Source organism: Sceloporus undulatus, chromosome 2, assembly GCF_019175285.1.
Source record: "Sceloporus undulatus isolate JIND9_A2432 ecotype Alabama chromosome 2, SceUnd_v1.1, whole genome shotgun sequence".
Classification (NCBI taxonomy): Eukaryota; Metazoa; Chordata; class Lepidosauria; order Squamata; family Phrynosomatidae; genus Sceloporus; species Sceloporus undulatus.
The window spans coordinates 230852142-230879165 of NC_056523.1; the positions used below are offsets into that span (position 1 = coordinate 230852142).

Genomic DNA, 27024 nt, shown 5'->3' on the forward strand with positions numbered 1-27024 from the left:
TACAAGGAAGAAGGAACTTGTTTCATTTCTCCAGGTTAACAGGACACACATGCTATGAGTGTGGCCACTGGGAAAGACAGGAATAATGTATGTTGTTGAAAGTATGGTTCATTATGCCTCCATTTACTTTTTAATTGGTTCTAATGATGAGATTGTCAATGGCTGAAAGAAGCTGTGGTTTAAAGCAGGCCTGAGAAAAGTTTCATCCTCCAGATATTGTTGGCCTGCAACTCCCAACAGTTCTAACCAGTATATCTAGTGGGGAAAGGTGATGGAAGTTGTAGTTGAACATGTAGAAGGCTATAGTTTCTCCATGGCTGCATCTGCACTGAGAAATAATCCGGTCTGACACCAATTTTGCTGTCATGGCTCAATGCTATGGAATTCTGGGAATTGTAATTTGTTGTGGCACTAGAATTCCATAACATTGAGCCATGACAGTTAAAATGGTGTCAAACCAGATTATTTTTAGCCCATTTCTGGTTTAAAGAAGAGAAATATCTGGCTACAAGGAGTTTCACATTCTGGCAACATAAGAAACCAATGTTTCAGAGAGCAAAAGGACTGACACCAGCAGCAACACAGATTATTTTTGGAGGTATAGATGCCTGATGTTCTGAAGAATCAGTGAACCAAGAGTGCTTCCTAATCTTGATGAACTGTAGAAAAGTAGAAATTCCACACAGTTCAGTTCTACCATGATGGCAGCAATGTAAGGAGGCGTCTCTCTTAACAGATGAGGGGACATCTGGATACAGCGTTCTTAGAAATAATGTGTGTAGGATTCCTGCTCTCTTAGATAGATGGGGAGGCGTTACAAACCGCTGCTTTGTGGCGGTCTGCCGGCGCTGCTCTTTGCTCCACGAGGGAGTCGCAGCATACAAACCGCGCGACTCCCTTGCGGAGGAAAAAAGAAGCTGCAAAATGGAGCTTCTTCCTGTGGCGCGTTATGACGTCGCGAGGCGCCCATGGCGCACGCGCGATGTCATAACCACTGCGACCCGTCTGGACGCTATGCGTCCAAGACGTAAACATGCCGGCGGCCGTGTGGAACGGCCGCCGCCATTTGTCACGAACTGAGTCCGTGATAGGGAAAGGGGCGTCTAGAAGAGACGCCCCTTTTTAAAAATGGGACGTCCTGAGGACATCCGAAATGGCGGTCTATAACCCGCCTTAGTTTGTGGACCCATTGAGGAAAAGAGTGCTTCTCTTCTATGAATAATTGTTGGATCTCAACCTGTTGACTATAAATGAAAATAAAATTGTATGCAGCCACCCCTAGACTGTGGAATGACCTGCCAGCAGAGATTCAACAGCTGAATATGCTGTTCACGTTTAAAAGATCATTAAAGACCAGTCTCTTCTAACAGACGTATCTAGATGATTTTTAAATTGTGAATTTCAAATGAAGAATTTTAGATGTGGATTGTTTTAATATGTGCACATCTTATTTGTATCTTTAAATTGATGTGTGTTTTAACTGATGTCATTTGCCTGTTAATTGTTGTTGTTCCCCACCTCAATCCATGGGGAGAGGTGGGTAAGAAATAAATATCATCATTATTATTATAAATGTTGGTGAATTGTGAAAACTGGACCATGCAGGGAAATGTTCCTTCATAACTCTTCTTCTTGCTCCCTTGAAACCTCCCACAACGGATCCAAGAGTTTATCCCTTGGCTCCAGGCAAGCAAAGGCAATGCAGGTTTCCCTCTCCCTCCACCCATCTGGGAAAATGTTTTCCCACTCAGATTGTAAGAATATATTTCTCAAGGCACATTTTGTACAGCCAACCAAGAAAATGTCATCTTTAGAAATATTTGTTCCCTTGACAAGTGGAAACAAATCACTTGCAAACGTTCTAGATTAATTACATTTGACATACAACACTACGTCTGAAGAGGGCTGCTCATCCAAATTGTGTTTTACATATTTTCCCCAAGACTGACTCTCATGCCATTTTCTTTATTTTATTATTTCCTTGTTAGGCTGTGTGTATCGAGAATTCTTGTATGATCCGAGGAAGCAAAGAGGGAAGGAATGGATTTATCCATGTTTTCAGTGAAATAATCCAACCAGCAGAAAAGACTCTTCATGAAGTGCTGAGATCTGATAAACGATTCAGGTATACTGAGATTAACCATATCAAAACTGCTTTACATTATGATAAAGATCTGGGTTCTACAGAGCTAGATTGATAGAGGTCAGTCATTCTTATATTTGAAATTTTGAGTCTTGATTTGTTTAATTTTGGAGGAGAAATGAAATCCCTACAGTTACTTTCACCCGTTTTAGACAGTAGTGTATCAAATCGTCAGATATGCGGGATCAAAAACTAAAAATACAGTTTAAAAACTAAAAAAAAACCTGAGCAATTCTTACTTTCCAATTTGTAGTAAGCCCAAAGGAACAGAAAACTGGATTGTTTTGCTGTGAAGAATTTTCACTACACATCTGACAGGGGATAGACTATCAGTCCTAAGAGAAAATAGGCAAAATTCACTGCGAAAATATATGACAGTTCTTGGCCTCAGTCCAACACAGCTCAGTGTAATGTATAGTTCCACATGCAGAGCTATTTACCACCCACCCTGGACCTATTGTAGCCCTACTGAAGCCCTAAAAGCTCATAGCTCACAGCAAATGCATGCCTGGAGGAGAGTAAGAGGGTTTGCAGCAATGTTTAGCTATGTCCCCATAGCCCAATATGGAGAGATTACTTCAGTCACTGGGGTCTTCCAGAATGGAATCTTAGTAAGTCAATGTTTGTATAAACCCATAAATTCAGTGAGTATCTATGAGTTGATATTAACCATTGGATTCAGTGCATAGTATAATACTAATATAATATAATACAGCTAGACCTTCGTATCTGTGGAGGTTCTGTTCTGACTCTCCCTTCCCCTGCAGATGGCAAATTCTGCAGGACCTCAAGTCCCATTCTCCTCAATGGTGGCACGGAATACATGTGACCACGTTGGCACAGCTGTGTGCAAGTGTCACCACTGAGGAGAATGGGGCAGGACCATCAGCAGATGTTCCAATCCACACATGGCAAGCCCACAAACAGGAAGAGCCAACTGTGTGATATAATTAATATAATATAAAGTGAGAGTTAGCATGGTGTAATGGTTTGAGTGTTGGACTATGACTCTGGAGACCAAGTTTTGAATCCCCACTCAGCTATGGAAACCTACTGGGCAAGTCACATTCTCTGAGCCTCTGAAGAAGAGAAAGCAAAGACAGCCCTGTGATAGGGTCACCTTGTTGGCATGGGCCTTCAAGACATTTACAATTTATCGCAACCCTATCACAGGATTTTCTGTGTGTGACTCACCCAATATCACCCAGTGGGTTTCCATGGTTGAGCAGGGAATTGAACTTTGATCTCCAGAGTTGTAGTCCAACACTATGCTGACTCTCAGGTTCACCCTAGGGTCACCATATATTGGAAACAAAAACAGTAATATAAAAGTCTGCATATAAAAACAAAAACAAAAGGCATGTTGGGAGGCTTAAAATAATTAATTAATAAATTGCCAGGGGAAGGAGTGTCTGGGTTTTGCTGCAGAGGAGTAGAGTATAGTGTGAAGGTAGTGCACTGGCTTTTGGTTCCTTGACTGGTGCTGGCCATAAATTACAGCATTGACAGACAGGGCACTCTCATGAATCCTAGAATGGCTACTCAGATATAAGTCCCATTGTGTCCCATGGGCCTGCTTCCAGGAATGTGTGCATATAATTTAAACTTTAAAGTGGTCATTGATCTAACTTCAGGTAGAGTTTCCTAACCCAGTGCCCTCCAGAGGTTTAACTGCAGTTCCCGTCTGCTCAATCCAGTACAGCTAGCAGTCATGAATGATAGGCCTTGCAATCAAAAACATCTGGGTGTTGCCAGCTTGGTTTTCAGAATATACTCTTATTTATTTAAAGTATTTGTCTATTACTGTACCTCTCAGCCTGCTCATAGGGAGGTACAATAGATAAAAATGCTCTTCCATCCACATGCAGTCTCCTTTCAATATGTTGTCACATTTTCATATCTTCATAACTGACTGGTGTCTTATTGTTTTGTACATTATTTTCCTTTGCAGCACATTCCTCACCCTGATAGAAGCTGCAGACTTAGAAGAAGTTCTGTCCCAACCTGGTGACTGGACTTTGTTTGTCCCAACAAATGATGCTTTTAAAGGCCTGACTGAACAAGAGAAACAGACTCTGATGAGTAAGTACATTGCAAATGATATACAACAAGCTGTGGCAGTGGATGGCTCCCATATCAGAGGGATAGTAAATCCACTCCTGGTTTTGAAAAAATAGCACTTTTTAATGTCAGTGTTCTAGTATGCAGAAGGGCCATGAGACTTTTTTAAAAGATAAAGTTCTGCTGCACGACAGAAGTGCTTCAGCTTTGCCTTTAGAGATGCATTTTGCCTTCCATCCTGCCACTGCTGGAAGTTAGTTCCTTGGACTGATGGAGGATTGTTGGGAATGTATTGACTCTTCCAACCAGAAAGAGGCTTTGGAAGAATGCGTGAAGTGCACAGTGCATCAGGCATCACTAAAGAGAGTACTCAACACACACACACACACACTAACTAACTGGCTTGGGTATGAACTCTTCTACAGAAACAGTCCTGGAGCAGTCCTTTGCTCTTCCCAAAGCAATACTTACTGATAATGCATAATACTGAAAAGAGTTAAAGAAGAGCGCTTCCCACCCTGCTTGTGTTTGCTATTTCATGGGACACACATACACAACAGCCACATGACAAAGATAGATAGCCTTTCCCCTGGCATGTACTGGTCATGCTGCACATCCCAAATGGTGCATCTTCCTGTCCTCTACAGTACAGACACCACAAATCTGATGAGCTTGTTGTTCATGGAAGCAAGTCTTTTCCCATTGTTTGGATGTGCTGAAGAGCCGGGGCTATAGTAAGGATAATCTGGCACCAGCCCCAGAAAGTGGGATCAGCAGTGTTTGTAGCAGAGCATCAAGTTTTATGCTCACTTTAGTTATGTTCCACATTGTAACCCTTGTAGGGACAGTTGAATATTTCTCTTAAGGCCTTTTCTTGCACACCAGCTGCAAGTGGGATTTTAACAAGTTATTTTTAATATGACTCATACTTCTACTTCTGTTTTGCTCTTTATTCTTCTAGGGTAACATCTAAAGCTGGGAGTCGTACAGCTCTCCCATAGTTAAATGTATGAACTCCAGATACAATTATCGCTGTAATTTCTTGGGTTACTGTACCTTCTGAAGAACTACATACCCAATGAGAGAGAATATCCATCTTGTTTGTTATATTAGTGTCACTTTCCCTGGATTGAATAGAGATCCCTTGATCTTGTTTGTACATAATTTCAGGCACTGGTTCACCTCTTGCACATGGAAGTAGGTTGTGGGGTGAAAAGTAAACAGGTTTCCTATAGCATTTGTGCATGAGAACAGGTTACTGGGTGTGACAATTTTTTTTATCCAGCAGTGCTTATGCCCTTATTTCTCTTTTCCAGGGGACCAAAATGCTCTCCGGAATATTCTGCTTTATCATCTAACTCGAGGAGTTTTCATTGGAAGTGGATTTGAACCTGGTGTGACCAACATTCTCAAAACTATCCAGGGTGGCAAACTGTATTTGAAAGTGGTGAGTAGTGATAGATCAGGCTTTGGGGAAATATTATGAACCTTCCCATTCCTCCTTCCCTCTCGTCCTCTAAAAGTTAGCAATCTGAACAACCAAATGGGAAGCATTCCATACAATAGGATGTTTAAAAAAAACCCTTCAAGAAATTTTACTAGTTTTATTTTGACTTCACTTGACATTCCCTATAAGAACTTCAAAATCTCTTTTATAATGGAGATGTAGGCCTGTTACAGACTGCCAAAATAAAGCTGCTTCGGGTCTCTTTGGAGGTATGCTGTTTAAATGATGCATGGGTCCTAAGAATCCGGAAGCTGCACCAGTGCTTAGGAATGGAGTGTGGCTTTGGCATGACCTCCAGACTCTTAGGACCCATGCATCATTTAAATAGCATACTTCCAAAGAGACCCGAAGCAGCTTTATTTTGGCAGTCCGTAACAAGCCTTAGGCACATAAAATATTTCACATTATGGAAATGATTATTTCAACTGTACTGGAGATTATGAAAACTATTATTTAAATGTTACTGTATTCAATTTTATTCTTTTCATCTTGGTTGTTTAATCCTTAGGTAAATGACACTCTTCTGGTGAATGAACTCAAATCAAAAGAATCTGATCTCATGGCAACCAATGGCGTAATTCATGTCATAGACAAGCTACTGTATCCTGCAGGTAGGTTGTGGATTATTATAGTATATTCATAGACCATTTCTATGGTGTGCCTTACCAAAGATAACCTGGTTTTCTGTAGCATCTGGCCATGAGTAAAGTTGTCTTTTTTCCCACTCATCTACTGCTTGGCCCTCACAAGCAGTAGGTAAACATACTACTTGTTGTCAGCTACCAAGTGAGTTGCAAGCCTAGAGAGACAGATGCATCATGGTGGACCTTTATGGATAACAAGGGAGACAGCAAGTAGCTGGGTGTCAAGAACTTCTAAGTCCCCAAGGAGTTCAGTGAATAAATCTTCTATGTTGCAAACAGCGCTTCCCCCCCCCCCAGTTTAAAAAAAAAATCTTAGGTGTTAACAGGAAGACATCTGCAGACTGAAGATTCATCATTCCACAACACAGGCCTGACATGAACGCTACCCTGCCCATAAATTTTGCAGGCTTCATATTAATTTGTTGATGACTAATTACAATTTACCAACCCTCTTTTTCACATCGTATCATTTTACCCACCCTACAATACAATTCTGTTCTCATCTCTACTTTCTGTTTCCCTCCCACCATCTACTCAAAAAATTTCTCCCCCACATTTCTGAACATTCCAGCGCTAGGCACTAAACATCTATTTGCAACACCAACAACAATCTCTACAACTACTACACTTCCCATCATTCTTCTATCTAGCTATTACAACTATTACAAACCTCTATTATAATAGAATATGGATTCCAGCATTGGGCTACATTCTTTTAGTTCTCAATTGCCAGCAACATCCAACAACACGTGCCAGTGTTTGTCTTGAGACTCTTTCCTCCTTGATCACCACTGACTCACTGTGTACTACTTTCCACTCCCATCACAAGTCATCACTACCTCCACAGCTGGGATATTCAGAAATTTGAGAAATGTGAATGTTTGGTGATGCAAATAGGCTGCCAGATAACTATCTTCTTGTGGAAGTTAGAAAGTAGCAACTCGAGAAATGATTGTAGGCATATCTTACCTGCTTGGTGGTATCAAACAGATCCTCTGAATGTACATGTATGTCAGAGGAGCCACAAGTGTTCCCTAATAACAGCATAATGAATTCAAATAGCTTTTTGCTAAAGTCTTTTTCTTTAAACTACGAAAGAAAGAGCATTAGCTTTCCTTTCCAAAAACATTTTGGCTTTACTTTAGGACCTCAAGACCCAAATATTTATGATAATAATTAAATTGAGGAAACAAATTTTACTTGAATAACCTCTCCCCCATCGTCTAGTATATGTGATGTATATATGGGGGACAGCCACAATACTTGATTAATTTCCAGTGTTGAATGAATCAAAAAGTTGCATAATGAGGATCAGTTGTGGAGAAATATGGTGAATCTAAATAAGGAGGAGGCAAAATAATACATGTGTTTGTATGAAAGAGAGAAAAGGAGGAGGAAGACCCATTAGAATTATTTTTATACCACCTTCATTTTACTAGTTTTCTCACAGTTTACAAGAATAAGGCCATTATTGTTTATAATCGATTTTATTTTATTTTAGATATGCCAGTTGGAAATGATCAACTCCTCGCAATTCTCAAGAAGTTGATTAAGTACATTCAGATCAAGGTACGATTGCTTGATTGTCCTCAGATAAAAGCCTAGATCAGACCATACAGGTGGGCTTTCCCCAGTATCTCCTTTAATGGCAGCTAACACATAGACTTTGGAAGAGTCTTGGTGTAAGGAAAGAAAAAGAAAAATCCCAAAGTCATTCTAGCTAGATGTTGAAGCCACGGGATGCACCTTAAGATTCAAGTCCCAAGGCAGTGTCTACAAACCTGAAGAATCAGTTTGATGTGTTGGTTTCAGATTTCACTGCAGTGGACAGAGGGGAAAAAATGCTTCCACCATTTCTCTAGGTCGGGGCCTAAATACCCTAAAAGCAATAGATCTCACCTGATCTTGGAAGTTAAGCCCAAGTTAGTACTTAGATGAAAGACCACCATCTCTCTAGGCAAAGGTACCAATCCCTTAGTAAACTCCTGATTCCCTTATTTGAAGGTCATAGCTGCTATTGTTAACTGGGACCACTAGTGCCAGGAAACTACTGTACCAAATGAAATGGAACAAGAGGGAATGAGAGGAACCCATTGGACCATGTGCAATGAGGAGGGGAAGGTTTTTTTGCAAAACAGATTGCTCAGGTCTAGAGGTTTTCAAGGATAGGCTGCTCAGGCACAGTGTGAACTGCGTATGTGAGGTACAGAAGCCACGAAAGAAGACATTGAAGATTCAGTTTTATTGAGCAAAAGGGGGTGGAAATAGTCACACAAAGCCAAATGATTAACTAATGGTTAGAGGAAGATGAAGTTCTTAGTGTAGTCCAATCTCCCTGATGTGGTGGTAAAGCTATTCCCTGTAGTATTAAATCATGCCCTCAGCACCTAGTGGGTCCTCTAACCACTACTGGCCCCAGTCACCACCTAAATTTAACATGCAAAAATAGAGAAACCCAACTATTCTGTCCAATGTCTAGCTAGTTTTAATTTCCTCCTCTCATACACAGCCTCATGTAGGCCTGTTACAGACTGCCAAAATAAAGCTGCTTCAGGTCTCTTTGGAGGTATGCTGTTTAAATGATGCATGCATCCTAAGAATCCGGAAGCTGCACCAAAGCTGCACTCAGTGCTTAGGAATGGAGTGTGGCTTTGGCGCGACCTCCGGACTCTTAGGACCCATGCATCATTTAAATAAGAGACCCGAAGCAGCTTTATTTTGGCAGTCTGTAACAGGCCGTAGAGTCCTGGAGGATTTGAAAGTTTGCCTTTGAAAATATATTTTAATAATCCAATAAAGGTGGTACCATGTCCTGATTCTGAAAAATAATGATAATAATAATGATATACTGTATCCTGTTTCAAACTGCAGGAGATTAGTCACTTGAATTATGAATCAACAGTTTTTATTTTCCAGTTTCTCATCTGTATATACTGAATTTAATTCTTCTCTCTCCCTCACCCCCAGTTTGTTCGAGGTAGCACATTCAAAGAGATTCCACTGACATTTTACAGTAAGTACTTTAAAGATAAAGTGGGCAATTAGAGTTTGTTACTCATGTGTAAATGGATGAAAATGATGTGAAATTCACAGACCTTCTTAGATTATTAGGACTGTTAAATAATGGTCAAGGGACTAAGCATTATAGCATTTGTCTTACAGAGTAGTCGAGGGCCATTCAAGAATGCACCTTTTAAAGGTACAGCAGAGTCTTTTAATGAGGGTAGTTAAAGATGTTCAAAAGCTTCCCCACTTGAAAGATGCATATGCTTACATATATTATATGTACCTATACTAACTGTAAGATAGGTTATTCAGGTTGGTGTCTTGATTTATAATATGTAATATAGTTGGCTCTCCACATCTGTGGCTTTGACTTTTTCAGATGTAACTATTTGCAGATTTAATTGATGTGTTTCCTCTAGACATCTCCAGGTCCTCCAGCTGGAAGTACACCATAGTCACCCTGGATCCAGGGATTCATAGAGAAAACACTTCTCTAGGCATTTGTAGGTCCCCCAGTGTGGTGCTATGGTCAACTGAGGCTTTTAAAATTAAAAAAAGTACATTTGTATTTGCACTTTTTCCACTTTTATAGTCCTGTGCCCCTAACCTCAACAAATGTGGAGGGCCCACGCTACAATCACTATGGTGGTGATACAATATATGTAAGACAGTATATGCACAGTATATGTGTATATAAGATATACTGTATATACTCAACTATAAGTCGACCTCATGTATAAGTCGAGGGCAAATTTTGGGGCCAAAATTATGGCTTTTGCTGTGACCCGTGGATAAGCCGAGGGTAAAATTTAAGGACACACAGCAAAGGATCTAAAGCAGTGATGTCCAAACTCTGGCCCTCTGGGTGTTTTGGACTTCAGCTCCCAGCGTCCCATACTATCGGCCAAGGTGTCTCAGACTTGTGAGAACTGAAGTCCAAAACACCTGGAGGACCAGAGTTTGGACATCACTGATCTAGAGGATGAAGCAAAGCAAAACAGTGTCAATGAACTTACAAAATTCCAGCAGACATAACTCTTTGCGCTTACTCTTAAGACTAGATGGATGAGAGAGTAAAAGGGGTCAGTGCTTCACATATTATACTCTTGCTTTTTCAATAGGGGATGGTTCCTTCTTTTAAATAAGAGTTAAGATACTTTGAACCATGGATAAGTCGACTTAGTTTTTTGGGGGGGTCAATTTTTGACCTAAATTTCTAGACTTATACATGAGTATATACAGTATGTAAGATAGGGAAATATATCTGGGGATTATAGCTGGTATATTTGACAGAAACAGTGAATTGTAGAGTTTGTTTTTTTTTAAAAAAAACTACATCCATGACTGCTGATCTGTACCTTCTTCCCTTTCTTCTTCTTCTTTCAGCCACTCGAATAGTTACTAAAGTTGTGGATCCAAAGATTAAAGTAATTGAGGGCAGCTTTGAGCCCATTGTTGGAAATGAAGGTAAAAATGGTTGACCTGATGAAGTAATAAGAATAGCAAACACAATGGAATTAACATTTAACTTAACTGCACCTGCAGTTTGTTATATGAATAACTAATAGCTACCAGATGTAAGAAATGTGGTAAAACAAATACAAGAAAGATCACAATTAAAGATGCTAGTGAAAAGCCTGACAAGAAATGTACTGATGTGTTGAGGGGGGCACCTCACTTTAGTGTTGAGATCTCCCTACCTCTAGTTCCCTGCCTTGCTCTAAACTCAGTGCCAGGGTAAAAAAAATGCTGTGGCAATATATAGCAGGTCAAATACATGTATAACATATATCAAAATGTCCTGTTTTACATGTACCGTGGGCACCTGGTATCTGCTGGGACTTGGTTAAGGAAGTGGATAAGGAATCTGTGGATACAGAGGGCTGACACTATTTCCTTTTAATTTCTTAGAGGTAGTCATATCAATGATTTGAAAGTCAAAGGGCATTATATCATTCATATCATTCATATCATAATTCCTGGGCCCCCTATGTTTTAAAGGGCATTGAATAACCACACAAACAGGGAGACTGCATTAGCCCCATCTTCCTTTCTCAGCTTTTCTATCACCACCATCCTCTCATGATTAGAAGAAGACATTCCAAATGGGCATCCTTCTGCTATTTGGGAAGGTTCTCTGCAGTTTGGAGCACCAGAAAATCAGGGTCCCAAACTATGTGGACAACCTTACGGTAGACAGGAGGATTTCTTCTTCATATCTGTTGCCATCCGTGCTTTGATGGGCAGTAGACATCATGAGAATTTAGATCTGCCATGGGGTTTAGCATGCTGCCCTCCCCATTTTTTTAAAGAACACACTTTTAATGCCTGTAAAAGGATTGGGTTTAACTGGATGCCTTTGGCTCCAAAGGAACACTCTCAATGCCAGATCCTTACAGAGCTGGAGATGGTGCATAAACTTTAATAGAACCATTACTGGTTGCACCTCAGAATGTCTTTGTTGCAGAAGTCTTGACCAAAATAATGACTCATGTTCACTAATGGCTAGCTTATGGGATAGAAAAACTAATCCCCAAGTAGATGCGAAACAAGCCCAGAACATAGTGAGTGCTGATCACTCCTTTTATGTAGCCAATTTATCTCTAGCTGCCAGACTAGTAATTCAATCTATGGCTTCACCCCAAAATATGATTTGTGTTGGAAAGGCTTCTTAATGTTGCTCACCCTCCCACCACTGATGACTCGACAACAGTCCTTTTCAGAAGCCAGCTTCAGCTCCTCTTTACATGCCAATGATTGCAACAGTGGCTGGCCCAAAAGAACACTGGAGCATTCTTTAAACTGCCTCCCAAATGTGGGCAGATAACTTTGGTAACTTTGGCCAAGAAATGTGCTGGAAAGCCATGTTCTGATCATTAGTATTAAAAGAGAGAGAGATGTCTTTTCTAAACTAGACTGGAAAAAAAGTGTAATGGGACTCATGACAGATCCCTTTTCCTAGCTGGCTTGGACTCCTGTCACTTGCTTCCTTTTTCCTCAAGATCCCTTCCTGGGAAGCATACTTGAGCCTCAAGGAGATCGCTGTGTGCACCAGTAGATGATATTATTATCATCATCATCATCATTATTATTATTTCTTACCCGCCTCTCCCCATGAATTGAGGTACAACAAATCAACAATTAACAACATCAGTTAAAACACATTAATTAAAACATGCAACAATTTAAAAGGACAAATAAGACATACACATTTTAAAACAGTCCACATTTAAAATTCACAATTTAAAATTGTCTGGATAGCTCAGCCAGAAGAGGCTGGTCTTTAATGCTCTTTTAAATTTGAACAGTCTATTCAGCTGTCGAATCTCATCTGGCAGGTCATTCCACAGTCTTGGGGTGGCTGAAGGAAAAGTCTCTGGCTAACAGTTGCCAACCTAGTCCTGGCTGACTGGAGTAAATGTCTACTAGAGGACCTGTGTATACGGGGCAGATTATATGGGGGGAGATGATCCTATATCCTGGACCCAAACCATGTAGGGCTTTAAAGGTAACCCTTTGTACCTTGCCTGGAAACTAATTGACAGCCAGTGGAGTGATTTTAATACTGGTGTAATGTGATCACTCCTGGATATCCCAGTTATCAATCTGGCTGCCATGTTTTGAACTAACTGATGTTTCTGGACTTGGTACAGAAGTAGCCAATGTACAGAGCATTGCAAAAGTCCAGCCTTGAGGTTACTAGAGCATGCACTACCATCTTTAGGCCCTCCAGCTCTATGTAGGGGCACAGCTGGTGTATCACCCTTATTGGATGTGTTGTTCAGTGGATTTGCTATGGTAAGTATGACCAGATTCAAAACATAGCTGGAACAGCCAAACACAGTTGTAAGAAAGAATAAACAGGTATATGTTAGTTAATACACAATTAAATTAAAAATTAACCCCTGAACTAATTAATCACTCATGGGCCTGTTACAGACTGCCTAAATAAAGCTGCTTTGAGTCTCTTTGGAGGTATGCTATTTAAATGATGCATGGGTCCTAAGAGTCCGGAGGTCGCGCCAAAGCCACACTCCATTCCTAAGCACTGGAGTGCAGCTTTGGTGCAGCTTCCGAATTTTTAGGATGCATGCATCATTTAAACAGCATACCTCCAAAGAGACCCGAAGCAGCTTTATTTTGGCAGTCTGTAACAAGCCACAGTTACCAAAATCCCTATTCAGATTTTCCTCCGGTTGTCTGTCCTATCTCTATTACAGTTTTTCCCTATCTCTATGCCATCTTTCCCTTATATCTAAGCCATCAATTACCCATCTGTCTTCTGTCAGAAACAAGCCTCAGTTTTGTATCCTTCCTCCCCCATTGCCCTCCCTTCACACCATTCCCTGAGCTGTGATTGTCTGGCACCATCCAGCTTGCCCAGCTGCTCTTTTCACAGGACCTCTTTAAAATGGTTTTAGCACTTGCTCTGCACTAATGCTATGTTCTACATAGAAAAGAGCCAGCATGGCGTAGTGGTTTGAGTGTTGGACTATAACTCTGGAGAATTGGGTTTGATTCCTAACTCAGCCATGTGGGTGACCTTAAGCAAGTCACATACTCTCAGCCTCAAGGGAGAACAATGGCAAACCTCCTCTGAATAAATCTTGCCAAGGAAATCCCATGATAGTATCACCTTAGGGTCACCATAAGTCAGAAATGACTTGAAGGCACACAATACACACACAAGTGTATTTTAAACACAAGTGTGTGCAGAATCACAGAACAGATCTTGCTACTAACATACATAAACAGATGAGCAAATGAAGCAAAATTAAGTGCCTTTAGAGTTCATTGAATTACATGTAATTGAGGAAGTAGACACAATGAAAGCTCATGCTACCAGCTTCTTTCTTTCAGTTAGTTTCAAAGGTGCTACAAGATCCATTTACATACTGATTGTGGCAGAAATGTTGAGCATGTACATAAGCCTGCAATCCTATACTTGCTCATGTAAACACTGGCGGGATACAGACCGCCCCTTTCCCCAATAGATCGGGGCCTCAGCTGCCACAGCGGCAGCCCTGGAGGTCCCGATCCACCGTTTTTTCTGTCCTCGGGGACGTGGCAAAATGCCGCTTCCCCACGGCCTGGAAAGGGGTGTCATTGGGGCTTCATGCCCCAAGGACACCCTGACAGTGGCAGGGAATGAGAGAAAGGGCCGCTTGGCCCCTTTCTCTCTGTATCGCTGATGCAGCCGTTTAATGGCCGTGCCAGTGATATGCGCAGTGGAAGGAGCTCCGAAATGGAGCTCCTTCTGGTGCTGCTGAAAGGGCACCACAAGCACCTTGCAGCAGCACCAGGACGTCATGTCTGCGCTGTGCTGTTTGGCTGTGGCACGGCCGTGACGTTGTAATGGCGGTGCCCGTGTAGACAGGGCGCCACCATTACAACACTGCAGTTACATGCTAGGGTTGCGGGGTGTCTGGAAAGGACGTCCCGAGGCAACCCTAGCATGTATCCAGGCTGGCGCTTTGTGCCAGTCTGGATACTGCCACTGGGAGATATTTCAGAGTATACCTGTGTACTGTATTATAAATCATTGCCACTGAATTTGGTGAGTCCTATACATGCTTATATTGAATCTATAGTACAGTACAGCTCCTGTATCCATGGGGGATCCATTATTATGTTTGATCTATGAAATCACTATAACTAACATTTTCTTTAAAGCTTAAACAGCCTAATTCATCCAAACTATGTTTTTTTTATCATTATCACAGACATTAAAACAATAACAAGAGTAGTTGGCAGCACCATTCGAAAAGAGATTGAAGGTAAGTACAATGGAAAAGAAACTCATTTGAGTAATATCCGGCTGTGGACTGGTGCAAAGCATCAAACCCTACCCCCCTTTTAAGGCAGGTTTCCACTTATATTTCGTAATGGAAATCTTAAAATAAATCCAAATTAGGGAAGTGTGGAAAAGGGAGAAATCAGACAGCTAGGGAACAAGGGCCAAGCAGTTCTTGAAATAAGGGTTCTTGTTCTTCAGTTGAGGTGGGAGAAAGGAAAGCTTCCTCCTGTACTTCTTACTAATGCTATTTCAGTTAGCAGTTGTCCTCTTTCTCTTAAGACCCCATGAGATGGCCTGGGCATATATATTCAAAAGGGCAACAGAATATAGCAAGAGCCACAAAACTTGGAGGTGGAAACAGAAAGAATAGAACTCTGATCATCCACACTTTGCTAACAGATATCTTTATTCCTATTCATGCAGTGCCTGTAACGTATACAGTGATATTGAACATCAAGAATTCAATGTATGGATCATTTGGCACCCCTGTGACATGATGATAGTGCAACACGTTGAAAATGCCCTTGCTATCATTGGGCATTAATATTTAGCAGCTTTTCCTTCCCAGGTGTTTTGACCATTTCTCAGTGTGTTTTTCATATCTGTAACACAGTTTCCAATTTTGCAATAATGCTTTGCAGTGCCATCCATTACAAAGCTCACCAAAGTGGTTGAAGGGGAACCAGAATTTAAGCTGGTCAGGGAAGGCGAAACTGTAACTAAAGTGATTCATGGAGGTGAATATATCTTGTGGGCAGGGCATTACTAACCAGAATGACTTGGAAAAGATAGTTGATGGTTCTTTCCAAAGCTTAAGAGGGAAGTTCTGTTAGCTGCTGGATTTGCTTTCCGCATGTTTTATAATGATGTATTGCACCCCAATATTTCATTATTTAATGCATTGCTTTGAGTTTTTTTATTAATACTAGTAGACAAAACCAAATGCAATGTACTCCTTTTGCACTTTGCATGCTGAAACATTCCTGTCTCTTAATATTTTTGATTCCTGCTTCCTCAGTTGTTGCCATGAGATGAAATGTTGAAAAATAGTTTTGCAGCTCTTTCAGATTTTTCCAACATATTAAATACACTTCTGAAAATCTCAATCTCTGATACATTGAGAAACTCAATCTAGTTGCCATTGGCGTTGTGAACAAATTCTGAAAAGCAGCTACCATTCTTTCCAATGTATAAAATAAAGCCTTAAAATTATTTAACAACAACAACAAAAAAGTTCCATCACATTCATAGCTTGAGATTGTAAATACTTGGCCTTGGCAAAATTAGCATGCTTGGAAATGAAAATGGCATCATTTGCACTCTTCATTTAACAGTTGAGTGAAAACCTCAGTTCTAACAATTTCTAACATCTACCTTTTTGGCCCATGTTTTGAAATAAAGATCCCTTGGCTGCACAGAGAGATAACAAAACAACCCATTGAATTGTCCATTACTTTGTCTCTAACGTTTAAAAACGTTTTTATAGAGCCTAAAATTAAAAAATACACGAAAATAATTGATGGTCTTCCTGTGGAAGTGACTGAAAAAGAAGTGACAGAAGAAAGAATTATTCAAGGTAAACCATACTGAGAACATGCACAGGCTTCAGTTTTACACCTGAAAGTGGGAAAGTACACACAGTTTTAATACTTTTCCTATGGAGCCCACATTTGATTCTTGGCCACTTGAGATTAATTATCATCAGCAGAATAAAGCTGTCCATAGACTGATGATGCAACCTTAATTCCCAAGAAAAGGTCTTACAAGAAGGAAGAAACCTTCAGTCATCAAGTTAAAATACTATGGAGAAAATGTATTCCTTCCTTCCTTTCTAAGGTCTAAATTCAGCTGTGAGTCCCAACTAGTTCATACCCACTGAATCAGTGGGATTTATATCAGTGTTATCATTCAATGGGTCTAATTTAGCTGGGACCAGCAACTGGATTTAGGCCTAAATATGTATTTATCATTGCCATCTCATGTGCGTGTTGTTTGTTTGTTCATTGCATAGGTGTTTACTATATACCATGTTCAAACCATATAACCACATCCTGATGAAGCTGTGTGAAAACCAGCTTTCAGAGAGATGTGGTGATAAATTCTCTTTGAACAGCCACAGCACTTTACATATTTCTTGCCACACATTTCTGTTCACCTTCACAAGCCTTACTGTTCTGTTTGTTGGTCTCTCTGGGTCTGCCCACACCAGCTGTTGAAGAAACCACTGCCTTGTAAGTGCCACTAAATAGAGCAAGTCTACTTACAGTAAAGGTATTCTCCATTGACAAGGTTGTCAAGTCATGTCTGACCATAGGGGGTGGTGCTCATCTCTATTACTAAGCCGAAGAGCTAGAGTTGTCAGAGACTAATCTGTGATCATGTGGTCAACATGATGCACAGAATGCTGTTTACCTTCCCACCAGAGTGGTACCTATTTATCTACTTGCGTTTGCATGCTTTCGAACTGCTAGGTTGGCAGAAGCTGGGTTTTGCAATGGGAGCTCACCCCATCATGCAGCACTTGGGCCTCGAACTGCTAAGCTGCCAATCTTGCAATACACAGAGTCAGCATCTTAACCACCTGAGCCACTGCATCCCACGGTGTCTTCTACCAGGGCCTTATTTCATGACTCTTGGTGACAATAAATTTGCTTCTGGGAAGAAGATTCTGTTAATTACAGCACAACCTTGGAGATTGTAGGGAAGGAATCCTTAGGCTGCATCCACATGGCAGAAATGTGGGTTTCTGTAGTGTGGATGCAGTCTAAGAATAGGAATTTAATTTGAATATATCTGACTCACTCTTTTTCACTTCAGGTCCTGAGCTGAAATATACCCGGATCACTACAGGTGGTGGGGCAGATACTGAGGAGACCCTGAAGAAATTGCTGGAAGAAGGTTAGTATTCATCTTATCAAGACTGCACTGAGGCAAACTCAATGTATTAGAAGCAGCATTGAGCTACTGTACATGTCAAATGAATAGTGCATACACAACACAATTCTTGGATGCCTGGTGAGTTTGTAAGGATTTATGTTTGAGCATATTGGTCATGGTAATGACATGCACAAGATTTCACAGGAATACATTTGTGTTACAATGAATATTATGCAATTTGATTGTTGCTGTATGAATGTTGTATCCTAGGTAAATTTTATGACTATCTGAAAACTCAGATATGCTTGGGAATATTTCCAGTTATCTAAATATGATTGTCAGGATTCACTTGTATATATCCTAATTTCTAGGATATGATAAATAGGTAGGTATAGAATCATAGAACCATAGAATGATAGAGTTGGAAAAACCCCCAAGGACCATCCAGTTCAACCCCCTGCCATGCAGGAACTCTCAATCAAAGCATCCCCGACAGATGGCCATCCAGCCTTTGTTTAAAGACCACCAGGGAAGGAGACTCCACCACACTCCAAGGGAATGTGTTCCACTGTCGAACAGCCCTTGCTGTCAGGAGGTTCCTCCTAATGTTGAACTGGAATCTCTTTTCCTGTAGCTTGCATCCATTGCTCCGCGTCCTAGTCTCTGGAGCAGCAGAAAACAAGCTTGCTCCCTCCTCAATACGGCATCCCTTTAAGTATTTAAACGGGGCTATTATATCACCCCTTAACCTTCTCTTCTCCAGGCTAAACATCCCCAGCTCCAGGAAGGCTGGCAAGTAGGCAATTAGATATAGATACTTTCAGTCATTGCCAATGTTCATATGAAATAGTTAACATCTAGTGTTGATGCTCACATGCTCTGCTGTCAGGCTTCATGTAAGAGGTATCCATGGTGGGCTGCAATTACTGTTAGGTTATTGTCTTAAACACTATGTTTCCTCAGTAATTCTTTAATTCTTAATCAACTAAAACAGTCAATATACATTGTATTCCAGCAACACATGGCAGTCATTGTTTTCTTTTACTGAAATCAACCAGATGTTTGACATGATGCTTATTACTTTAAGAAATGTGTTATATAATTATGAATTATGCTTGTTAATGTGCTGCAATTAAAACTTGTAAGTGTCCAACATAAATCAATGTCATGCCATAAACGTGTGTCCTATCAGAGGTTACCAAGGTGACCAAACTCATTGAAGGTGATGGTCATTTACTTGAAGATGAAGAAATCAAAAGACTCCTCCAGGGAGGTTAGTGAGTGCAAGGCAACTAACCTTGTTGCAATGAGCTCATGAGGACTGGCAAGAACTTTCTTAACTTTTTAAAGACTGATTTCATTGAGCAAAACCATGTGGACCAAAAACAAATACATATGAAATACAGACCTTTGCGGATTCTGTTTACCAACATTGGAGAAAAAATTTAAAATGCATGAGTACGCTCAGTCTTTAAACAGTTTCAAATGAGCAATGAAGATTGCATTTCCTATACAAATATTCTCTAATGAACATTGAACTTCAAGAAATCCATACAAAGTATTGAGAAAATATCCAGATCTTTTACATAATTCATTAAGAACAAATGTTCATTGCTCATAAATTAACACAGGCATGTTTAGCATTCTTCTTTGGGAATATCTGCAGATTCTATGCATTAAACCTTACCTTCATACAGTATACTCACCATTAGACTGCATGATGCATGTTTATGCAAACTTGTTTCAGGTTAAAATCAGGAGAAGCTTCCAAACTCAATCCTGTCAAACTGAAAAAAATATTATGATAGTACTGTCATAATGAGTACCTTTATTGCAATATTATTACAATGATTACAATAAATGTGTTGCCATCATACTCTAGCGCCATTTATTTACCAAAATCTTATCACTGAAAACAGTTCTCAGGACATCCATGGCAGTAGCAAATGCCATTAGCAGATATGATATACTGTAGCAATATCATGAAAAGTGTTATTTGGAGCAGAGACTGGGTGCAAATAAGAAATATTGATGGGACTGGAGAATGGTATTTATATGTGGCATCATAAAAACATATTTACAAAGGCAGACTGTATGGCAGTTGCAAGTTTTGACAGGTGGGAAAAAGGCCATTCAGTTGGCTTCCAGCTCAAAAGCCTGCTTAAAAAAAAGATCTGCTATAATGACCATTCATAGGATGCCATTATCCTTACACCAGTGTATTCTGCTTTGTACCCAGTGCCATGTTTGTAATGGGAGGATTCACTGGCTGCAGGATTGCCAGTTATGCTAGTCAACTGCATCTCAGTATAATAAATCACATTGGCGGCATACAGACCACCAATATGGGGCGCCCTGCAGCCGCGCCTTAACGCCACGTATTGGGGCCAGGGCAGCCACAGCGGCAGCCCAGAGGTGTCAATTTGGCGCTTTTCGGGACCAGGGAGAAGCGGCAAAATGCCATTCATCCCTGGTCCTGAAAAGGGGTGTCCTTGGGGCTTCGTGCCCCAGGACAACCTAGGAGCCGCCTGGGAGCCACTGGCAGGAGAGAAACCACTCAGCCCCTTTCCCCTGGCTTCGTTCCCATAGCCGTTTGGTGGCTGCGGGAATGAAGCGCTCCTCAGGAAAGAGCTCTGTTTCAGAGCTCCTTCCAGCGCCTCTGAAAGGGTGTCACAAGCACCCTGCAGCGCCGTGAGCACGTCAAGGATGCACCATGCCGTTTGGATGCAATGCGGCCATCGCATCAAAATGGCAGCACCCGTGTAAACCGCCATTTTGACGTACGGAGTATGTGCTCGGGTTAGGGAGCGTCTGTAAAGAAGGCTCCGAGGCAACCCCAGCACCTACTCGGTACGTGCTAAAAGGCCCATCTGGAGATGGCCAATATCATATCAGTGGAGTACACAGTATTGCCAAGAATGGTGTTCTACATCTTTATTGTAATACTAAAAAAAAAAGGCTTCTGGTACCACTTTTGAAAATGTAACACCTGTGAGATTTATCTTTTATCAATTCATCCGGAGTGTCCTTGCTTGGTCTATAGATTAAAACTATCTGGCACACATAAAGAGAGGAAGAAAAAACAAATTCAGATATAGTTCTTTGTGAGTGTTTTGGGCTATGTGGCCATGTCCTAGGAGAGTTTCTTCCTGACGTATCACCAGCATCTGTGGCTGGCATCTTCAGCCAGATGAATATCTGAAAAAAATTCAGATATTTTTTAAAGTTTATCATAGCCTTGACTTGTAAACCCCAAGATACAGATGTTATTCTTGCCTCAAACCAAGTCAGTCCACATCACTTTAGTTTTTCTTATGATTAACTAAGTGATAAATTTGGAAGCCAGCAAAGTAAATCATGGCCAGCTGGCTCTTCGTTGGATCAGATCTTGAAATCAGGAAAACTTTGCCTGCATAAGAGCAATATCGCCCCGTAGCGTTATAGCGACAAATTCATCCCACAATTGCCTCAGCCTTATCGCACAATGCCATTGCTCTTCTGTTGTTCTCCCATGGCAGATCATTTTGAAAGCATTTATTGCATTTTGTTTGTGAAAAAGCAACAATGTGGACAAAACAGTTTTTGCAGAAGATAGTATTTTTTTTGGCAAAAGACCATTTTCTGTGTAACAGCAAGGGCTTTTTCATTGTAAAAAGTCATGAAATGTGGAACAAAAATCACTTAAAAATTCACAATTATTTTGTGATCTCTGGTCAGCAAGAAAAAAAGTTTGCATACAATAATGAAATAAGTGATTTTCACACCTAATAATTGAACACTCGGTAATTATTGTAAGCCTGAGGGCAGGGAACCGTCCAATTAAAAAGATTGTATGTACAGCGCTGTGTAAATTTACAGCGCTTTATAAATAAAGGTTAATAATAATAATAATAATAATAATAATAATAATAATACAGCTACTGCCATATATATCAAAAGATTATAAAATGAGCCAGTGAATTCTTCTTCTTCTGTTTCTTATTCTTTGGCTTTTCTAGGCTGGTGTAAAGAATTGTAAGTTCTTCAACTACAGCTCCTTGTTTTTCCCCTGTTGTTGATTCAGCATGTATTTGTTCCTTTCTTTTGTGTAGCAAAGTTTGCATCAGCACCAGGGCTCTTCCTACAGATTTTGAAATATGGTTAGGTGAGGTGGTCCCATGTTTTGAAGGGCAAATTTTCTCCCTCTGAATTTAAATTTTTTTCACCTTAGAATAATAATATTGTTCTGAAAAGTCCTACTTTACTGATGCGCTGATGGACTATTATGCTAAAAAGACATAGAAGATTATCGTTGTTGCACCAATATATCTCAGAGTTAAAAAGAACCCATCTTCATGGTAAAATTAAATGTAGCTTCTGGTGCTGGAAATCTCTCTCTCTCTCTCTCTCTCTCTCTCTCTCACACACACACACACACACACACACACACATACACACACGAACTTAGTCCTGGAGAAAAGGAAAAAATACTGTATTTAGATTTTTAAAAATTAAAACAAGAATTACAGCACAAATACCGCAAGCTCCTGACACATTGACACTGTCTGGAGGAGCCCTTTGTTTTTCAGTTTTGTGAAAGCTTATCCTTGAGCAACTGAATCAGTTTAGCACTTGCATCTGCCTTGGATTACCAAGTTGTTTACTCTGTTGTTTACTCTGTTGTTTAGCTTTTGGTAATACTTATTTCAGACTCAGTGAATCAGTAGAGCAATTGCATTGCCTTTGTTGCTGATGCTTAGTTGTCTTATTTTACTTTTGTCTCTTCCAGCCCTTTTGCCACAGGCTCCCTGATAACTGGCTACCGCCACACACATAATATACCATTATTTGGATATGGCAATAATCATAGTGTTAACTCCCTGGCATTTTGGACATCTTCCAGATGTTTCCTCTTTTCCAACTAAAAACACTCCAAGGCCATGAAGGACAATCCCTCCCTTGCCTAAAGCAACATAACCAAGACTTTGCAAGTTGTGACACATACAGTAACTTTGAAGTAGTGGTGATTTGAATCTACAAAGATTCATGCCTCCTTGTACATTTTGGAGAACATGGCAGGGGTTGACACTACAGTACATCTTTGCTAGCCCCAACACAGATGCTACTTCTTAAAATGTAGCTTCTCCCACCCATAGTTGCTTAAGATGAGGCAAGCCAAGCCTGGATCATTTCTCTGTCAAAAATGCTGTCTGCATCTTAACCAATGATTGTTTTTAATGCTTATCTTAGCTGGATCTGAGTACACCAAGGTTACTAAAGTAATTGAGAGAGAGCCAAAGGTTGTCGAGACAGAAATAAAGAAAATTCATCTGGAAGGTTAGTTCTGTGGAACCAGCCTCATATTCAATGGTTGTTCTAGAATTACGATTATGCATGGAAAAATTTTAAGGCCTTTTGTTAAAGCCCCTTGCTATAATTTCCTGCCTAATTGCTAGGCCAGTTTGAAAAATCTGTGTTCTCTTCACTAGGTAGAAGCAACAATGCTTATTATTTTATAACTGACTTACTTGGTTGATCATGACCAACATGAACATTTCAATGATAATTTCAATCCCAATGCAAACAATGAATGCAGGCTGGTCACTTAATTCCTTCTTGTCTCATTTCTATGGCATAAAATGTCAACTGCTTTCCATGGTTTCTGTTTTCTTTCTTGGATTAAAGCCATTTTCTAGAATGACAAAATTTGAAGTTCGGAGAGGCCGAGTTGTACACTTCACCCCCAGGCCTTCTAAAAAGAAACTGGAGGGAAGGTCATAAGTAAATTTGACTTTAAGTGACAATCCTTCACATGGTTGGAAATCTTGACTACACAGATTGTAACCATGTTCAGTCAAGTACAGTTGCATTTTCCCTGCAGACCTTTCTGGTCAGGGCAGGTTGATCTTGGATGGAAGGGCAGGCCCATCACATGCATCCTTGCAAGGCCTCAACTTCTCAAGAAATGTAATTGTATCCAGCTTGTTGAACATAGCACATGAACATTATATTGAAGATTTATGGCACAACTAAAGTATGTGATCTTTTTAAAGCAAATCTCACTTGGTCTGGATCCATAACGTCAGTGTTATGGATCGCACTGCTTGTGTAAAATCACCTGTTCAAATATATAGGTGTTGTATAAATTCAAACAAACTAGGACTATTGTAGCTGATAGACAACGCAATTCCACAGTGCATTCACATATTTAAAGTTTTACAAAAGAAAAAGCTGTGTACAGTGACATTTTAAACTACATTTCCATTCATAAAATTCTGGTTGTCATCCTGTTCAGCAGTTAAGAGATCATCACCTGGAAGAATGATCTCATAACTGCAAGGGATTCATGTTTACAGTTTTGATTGACTGAACATGACCTGCAAAATGTATTTTTGCAGCTTGGCAGCTCCCTAACCAAAGTGTTTCCAAGGCACTGGTGATGAAAATGTTAGGAAATTACATTTGCAGCACTCTTCCAGTCATGGAGCACCTTGGAAAAAGTAGTTGTGGCAGGACCCCAATGGGTCTCTCCAGCAAGTGCCCCATGCTCCCATGACTGGAAGAGCACTGCAGATGTCATTTCCCAATGCCCCAATCTCCAGTGAACAGAAACTCTTCAGTCAGGGTTTGGCCAAGCTGTTCATCGTAGTTACATTAACAACGTCTAATCTCAACCTGTATCTTTGGCATCAACCTATTATTTTCAGACTTCTACCTCTACAGTAGTCTGATGATACAATGTGTATGGTGCAACTAGTTCATGTACCCATTCTACTCTTTGCAATAATTTAAAAGTATAGATTGCATTTCATTGATCAGATTTATTTTTTCAAATAAGGACCTGTGCTGAAATCATAGATATAAATAAATATAACAATACTGTAATATAGATTATTCTTTTATATGCTGTTTTAATATTGTAATTATTTAATTCTGTTTTAAAGTAACATTTTTCTATGTTTCTAATTGTACTGTTTTAATCTTGTAAGCTGCTCTGAGTCCCAGTTTTGGGGAAAGGGTGGGATAATAATAATAATAATAATAATAATAATAATAATAATAATAATAATAATAATACAATGTGATTTAAAACTACTTACCAGTTGTTGGATAGTGATGATATACCCTTAGCTCTCCACTTTCTAGAACTCTGGCCAGAACTGTTGAAAAAACTGATCAACCTGTGCCATGTAACTGTGTGTGTGTATATATATAAATATATTTCTGTTTCTCGTGCTAGTAGTAAATCACTTTGCTAGATAGTAAATCCATTTGCTAAATGAAAAGGGAAATAGTTACAAGTCATGTTTCACAGTTAAGGTTAGATGAGTGCTCCTCTGACCAGCATGAACACAGAATCATAGAATGAGAAAGTTGGAACAGGATTCATGGGCCATTAATTCCATCAAGTAATATTTTTGAATTGTGCTTCTTATTAGCTAACTCAGGTACACATGCATCATAGCTGATGAATTAGAACTAGCGAAATATATATAGTTACTTCCGCGGTGTCCTAAAAAGTCAACATAATTAAAAAGTAATTTAAGTTCAAAATCAGCAAAACTAAAACTAATTTAACTTTAAAAAGTAATTGAAATCCCAAATGTTTTGGAGACAGCTCATTGTCTGTATCAAATGCTCATGATGAATGGTGTATGATTTGCAAACCTTTTTGTTTTTTAAAGAAACACCTGTAAGAAGAGTGCAAACATCCAGAAGGACACAAGGTAAGAAGCAGGGCTGTAACATTTATACCTGTAAAGAACTGTTTTATTTATTTGCTTGCTTGCTTACTTACTTACTTATTCTTTTATGGTTTTAATTAGAGTATTTACACCCCACTCTTTAGCCACAAAGGCTCTCAGGGCATCCTATAGATTGCTATTTTGACAATTCCTTTCCTCAGGCTTAGAGTCATAGTAGCGAGATCCCACAGGAAAAAAGGATTTAAACAAGAGTTAGATTAAATTCGAATTTAAACAGAACCCACAAATTTGGGAAGTTTATCACACCAAATTGCTGCTCAAGTGAAACACTGCGAAGTTAAACTGACGTTAAAGTGGAGAAAAACGCCACCTCTTTACTTTTGGAATTTCCCAAAAGTAAAAAGGTGCCATTTTTCTCTGGTTTAACTTCAGTTTAACTTCGCGTTATTTAACGTTAACAGCGACGTCATGTGATAAACTTTGGGCATTTCCGGGTTTTCTCTCATTTAACTCTCGTTTAAATCTCCTTTTCCCATAGGATCTTGCTAGTGTGATAAACTCCTAAAAAGACATGACACAAAAGGAGGAGGGAATGGCAGCGGGAAAGGGGATCAAGTCCTGCAGATACTGCTGGTTCTTCTCTCCCTCTGAGACCAGGGAGATGACATTAAAATGGAGGGAGGGACTTTCATCTGCCTCTAGGGCTAGGCAAGATGGAGCTGTGCCTGCCTCTCTTTTTCTCCATCCAAGGCCAGGATTGTAGTAGTTATGTTGGAGGAAGGGCTTTTCATTTTCCTTTGGCGCTTGGCATGGTGGAGCTGTGCCTGACTCTCCTTCTCTCCCTCCAAGGCCAGGATGGTAGCAATTAAGATGGACAGAGGGTGTTTAATCTTCCCCTGGGACTAGGCCTGGTGGAGCTGTGCTTGCCTCTCCTTCTCTCCCTCTGAGGCCATGGTGGAAGCAGTTAAGATGGAGGAAGGGCCTTTCATCTTCCTCTGTGGCTAAGTGTGGTAGAGCTGTATCTCCTTCTTCTCTCCCTCTGAGGCCAAGGTGGTAGCAATGAAGAGGAAGGGAGTGCCTTCATCTGCTTCTGGGCCTGCCTCTTCTACCCTCTACTGTTTCCAGCATCCCCCACATTGGCCCCTGCATCCCCAAACTTTCTCTTTCCCTTGTTTATTGATTCTCCCACAGAACTATACATAAGAGAAAGGTAACTAAGGGCCTGAACAGACAGGCCAAAATAAAGCTGCTTTGGGCCACTTTGGAAATATGCTGTTTAAATGGCACATGCATCCTAAGAGGCC

At 40.2% G+C, this 27024-nt stretch overlaps 1 protein-coding gene across 7 annotated transcripts in view; it reads left to right on the forward strand.

The window, feature by feature from the left end:
* POSTN (periostin) overlaps positions 1 to 27024 on the forward strand; it is a 114261-nt gene that overhangs the window by 82007 nt on the left and 5230 nt on the right. The window contains exons 11-24 of one of the 7 annotated variants that reach the window (XM_042452028.1): positions 1989 to 2125; positions 4095 to 4225; positions 5521 to 5651; positions 6220 to 6322; positions 7857 to 7924; positions 9323 to 9368; positions 10748 to 10828; positions 15085 to 15138; positions 15800 to 15895; positions 16645 to 16734; positions 17976 to 18056; positions 19228 to 19308; positions 23265 to 23351; positions 25700 to 25741. In XM_042452028.1, coding sequence (XP_042307962.1) covers positions 1989 to 2125; positions 4095 to 4225; positions 5521 to 5651; positions 6220 to 6322; positions 7857 to 7924; positions 9323 to 9368; positions 10748 to 10828; positions 15085 to 15138; positions 15800 to 15895; positions 16645 to 16734; positions 17976 to 18056; positions 19228 to 19308; positions 23265 to 23351; positions 25700 to 25741 — 1228 coding nt within the window. The remainder of the gene's footprint in view (positions 1 to 1988; positions 2126 to 4094; positions 4226 to 5520; positions 5652 to 6219; positions 6323 to 7856; positions 7925 to 9322; positions 9369 to 10747; positions 10829 to 15084; positions 15139 to 15799; positions 15896 to 16644; positions 16735 to 17975; positions 18057 to 19227; positions 19309 to 23264; positions 23352 to 25699; positions 25742 to 27024) is intronic. The other 6 variants (XM_042452029.1, XM_042452031.1, XM_042452032.1 and 3 more) reach the window with 6 other exon arrangements.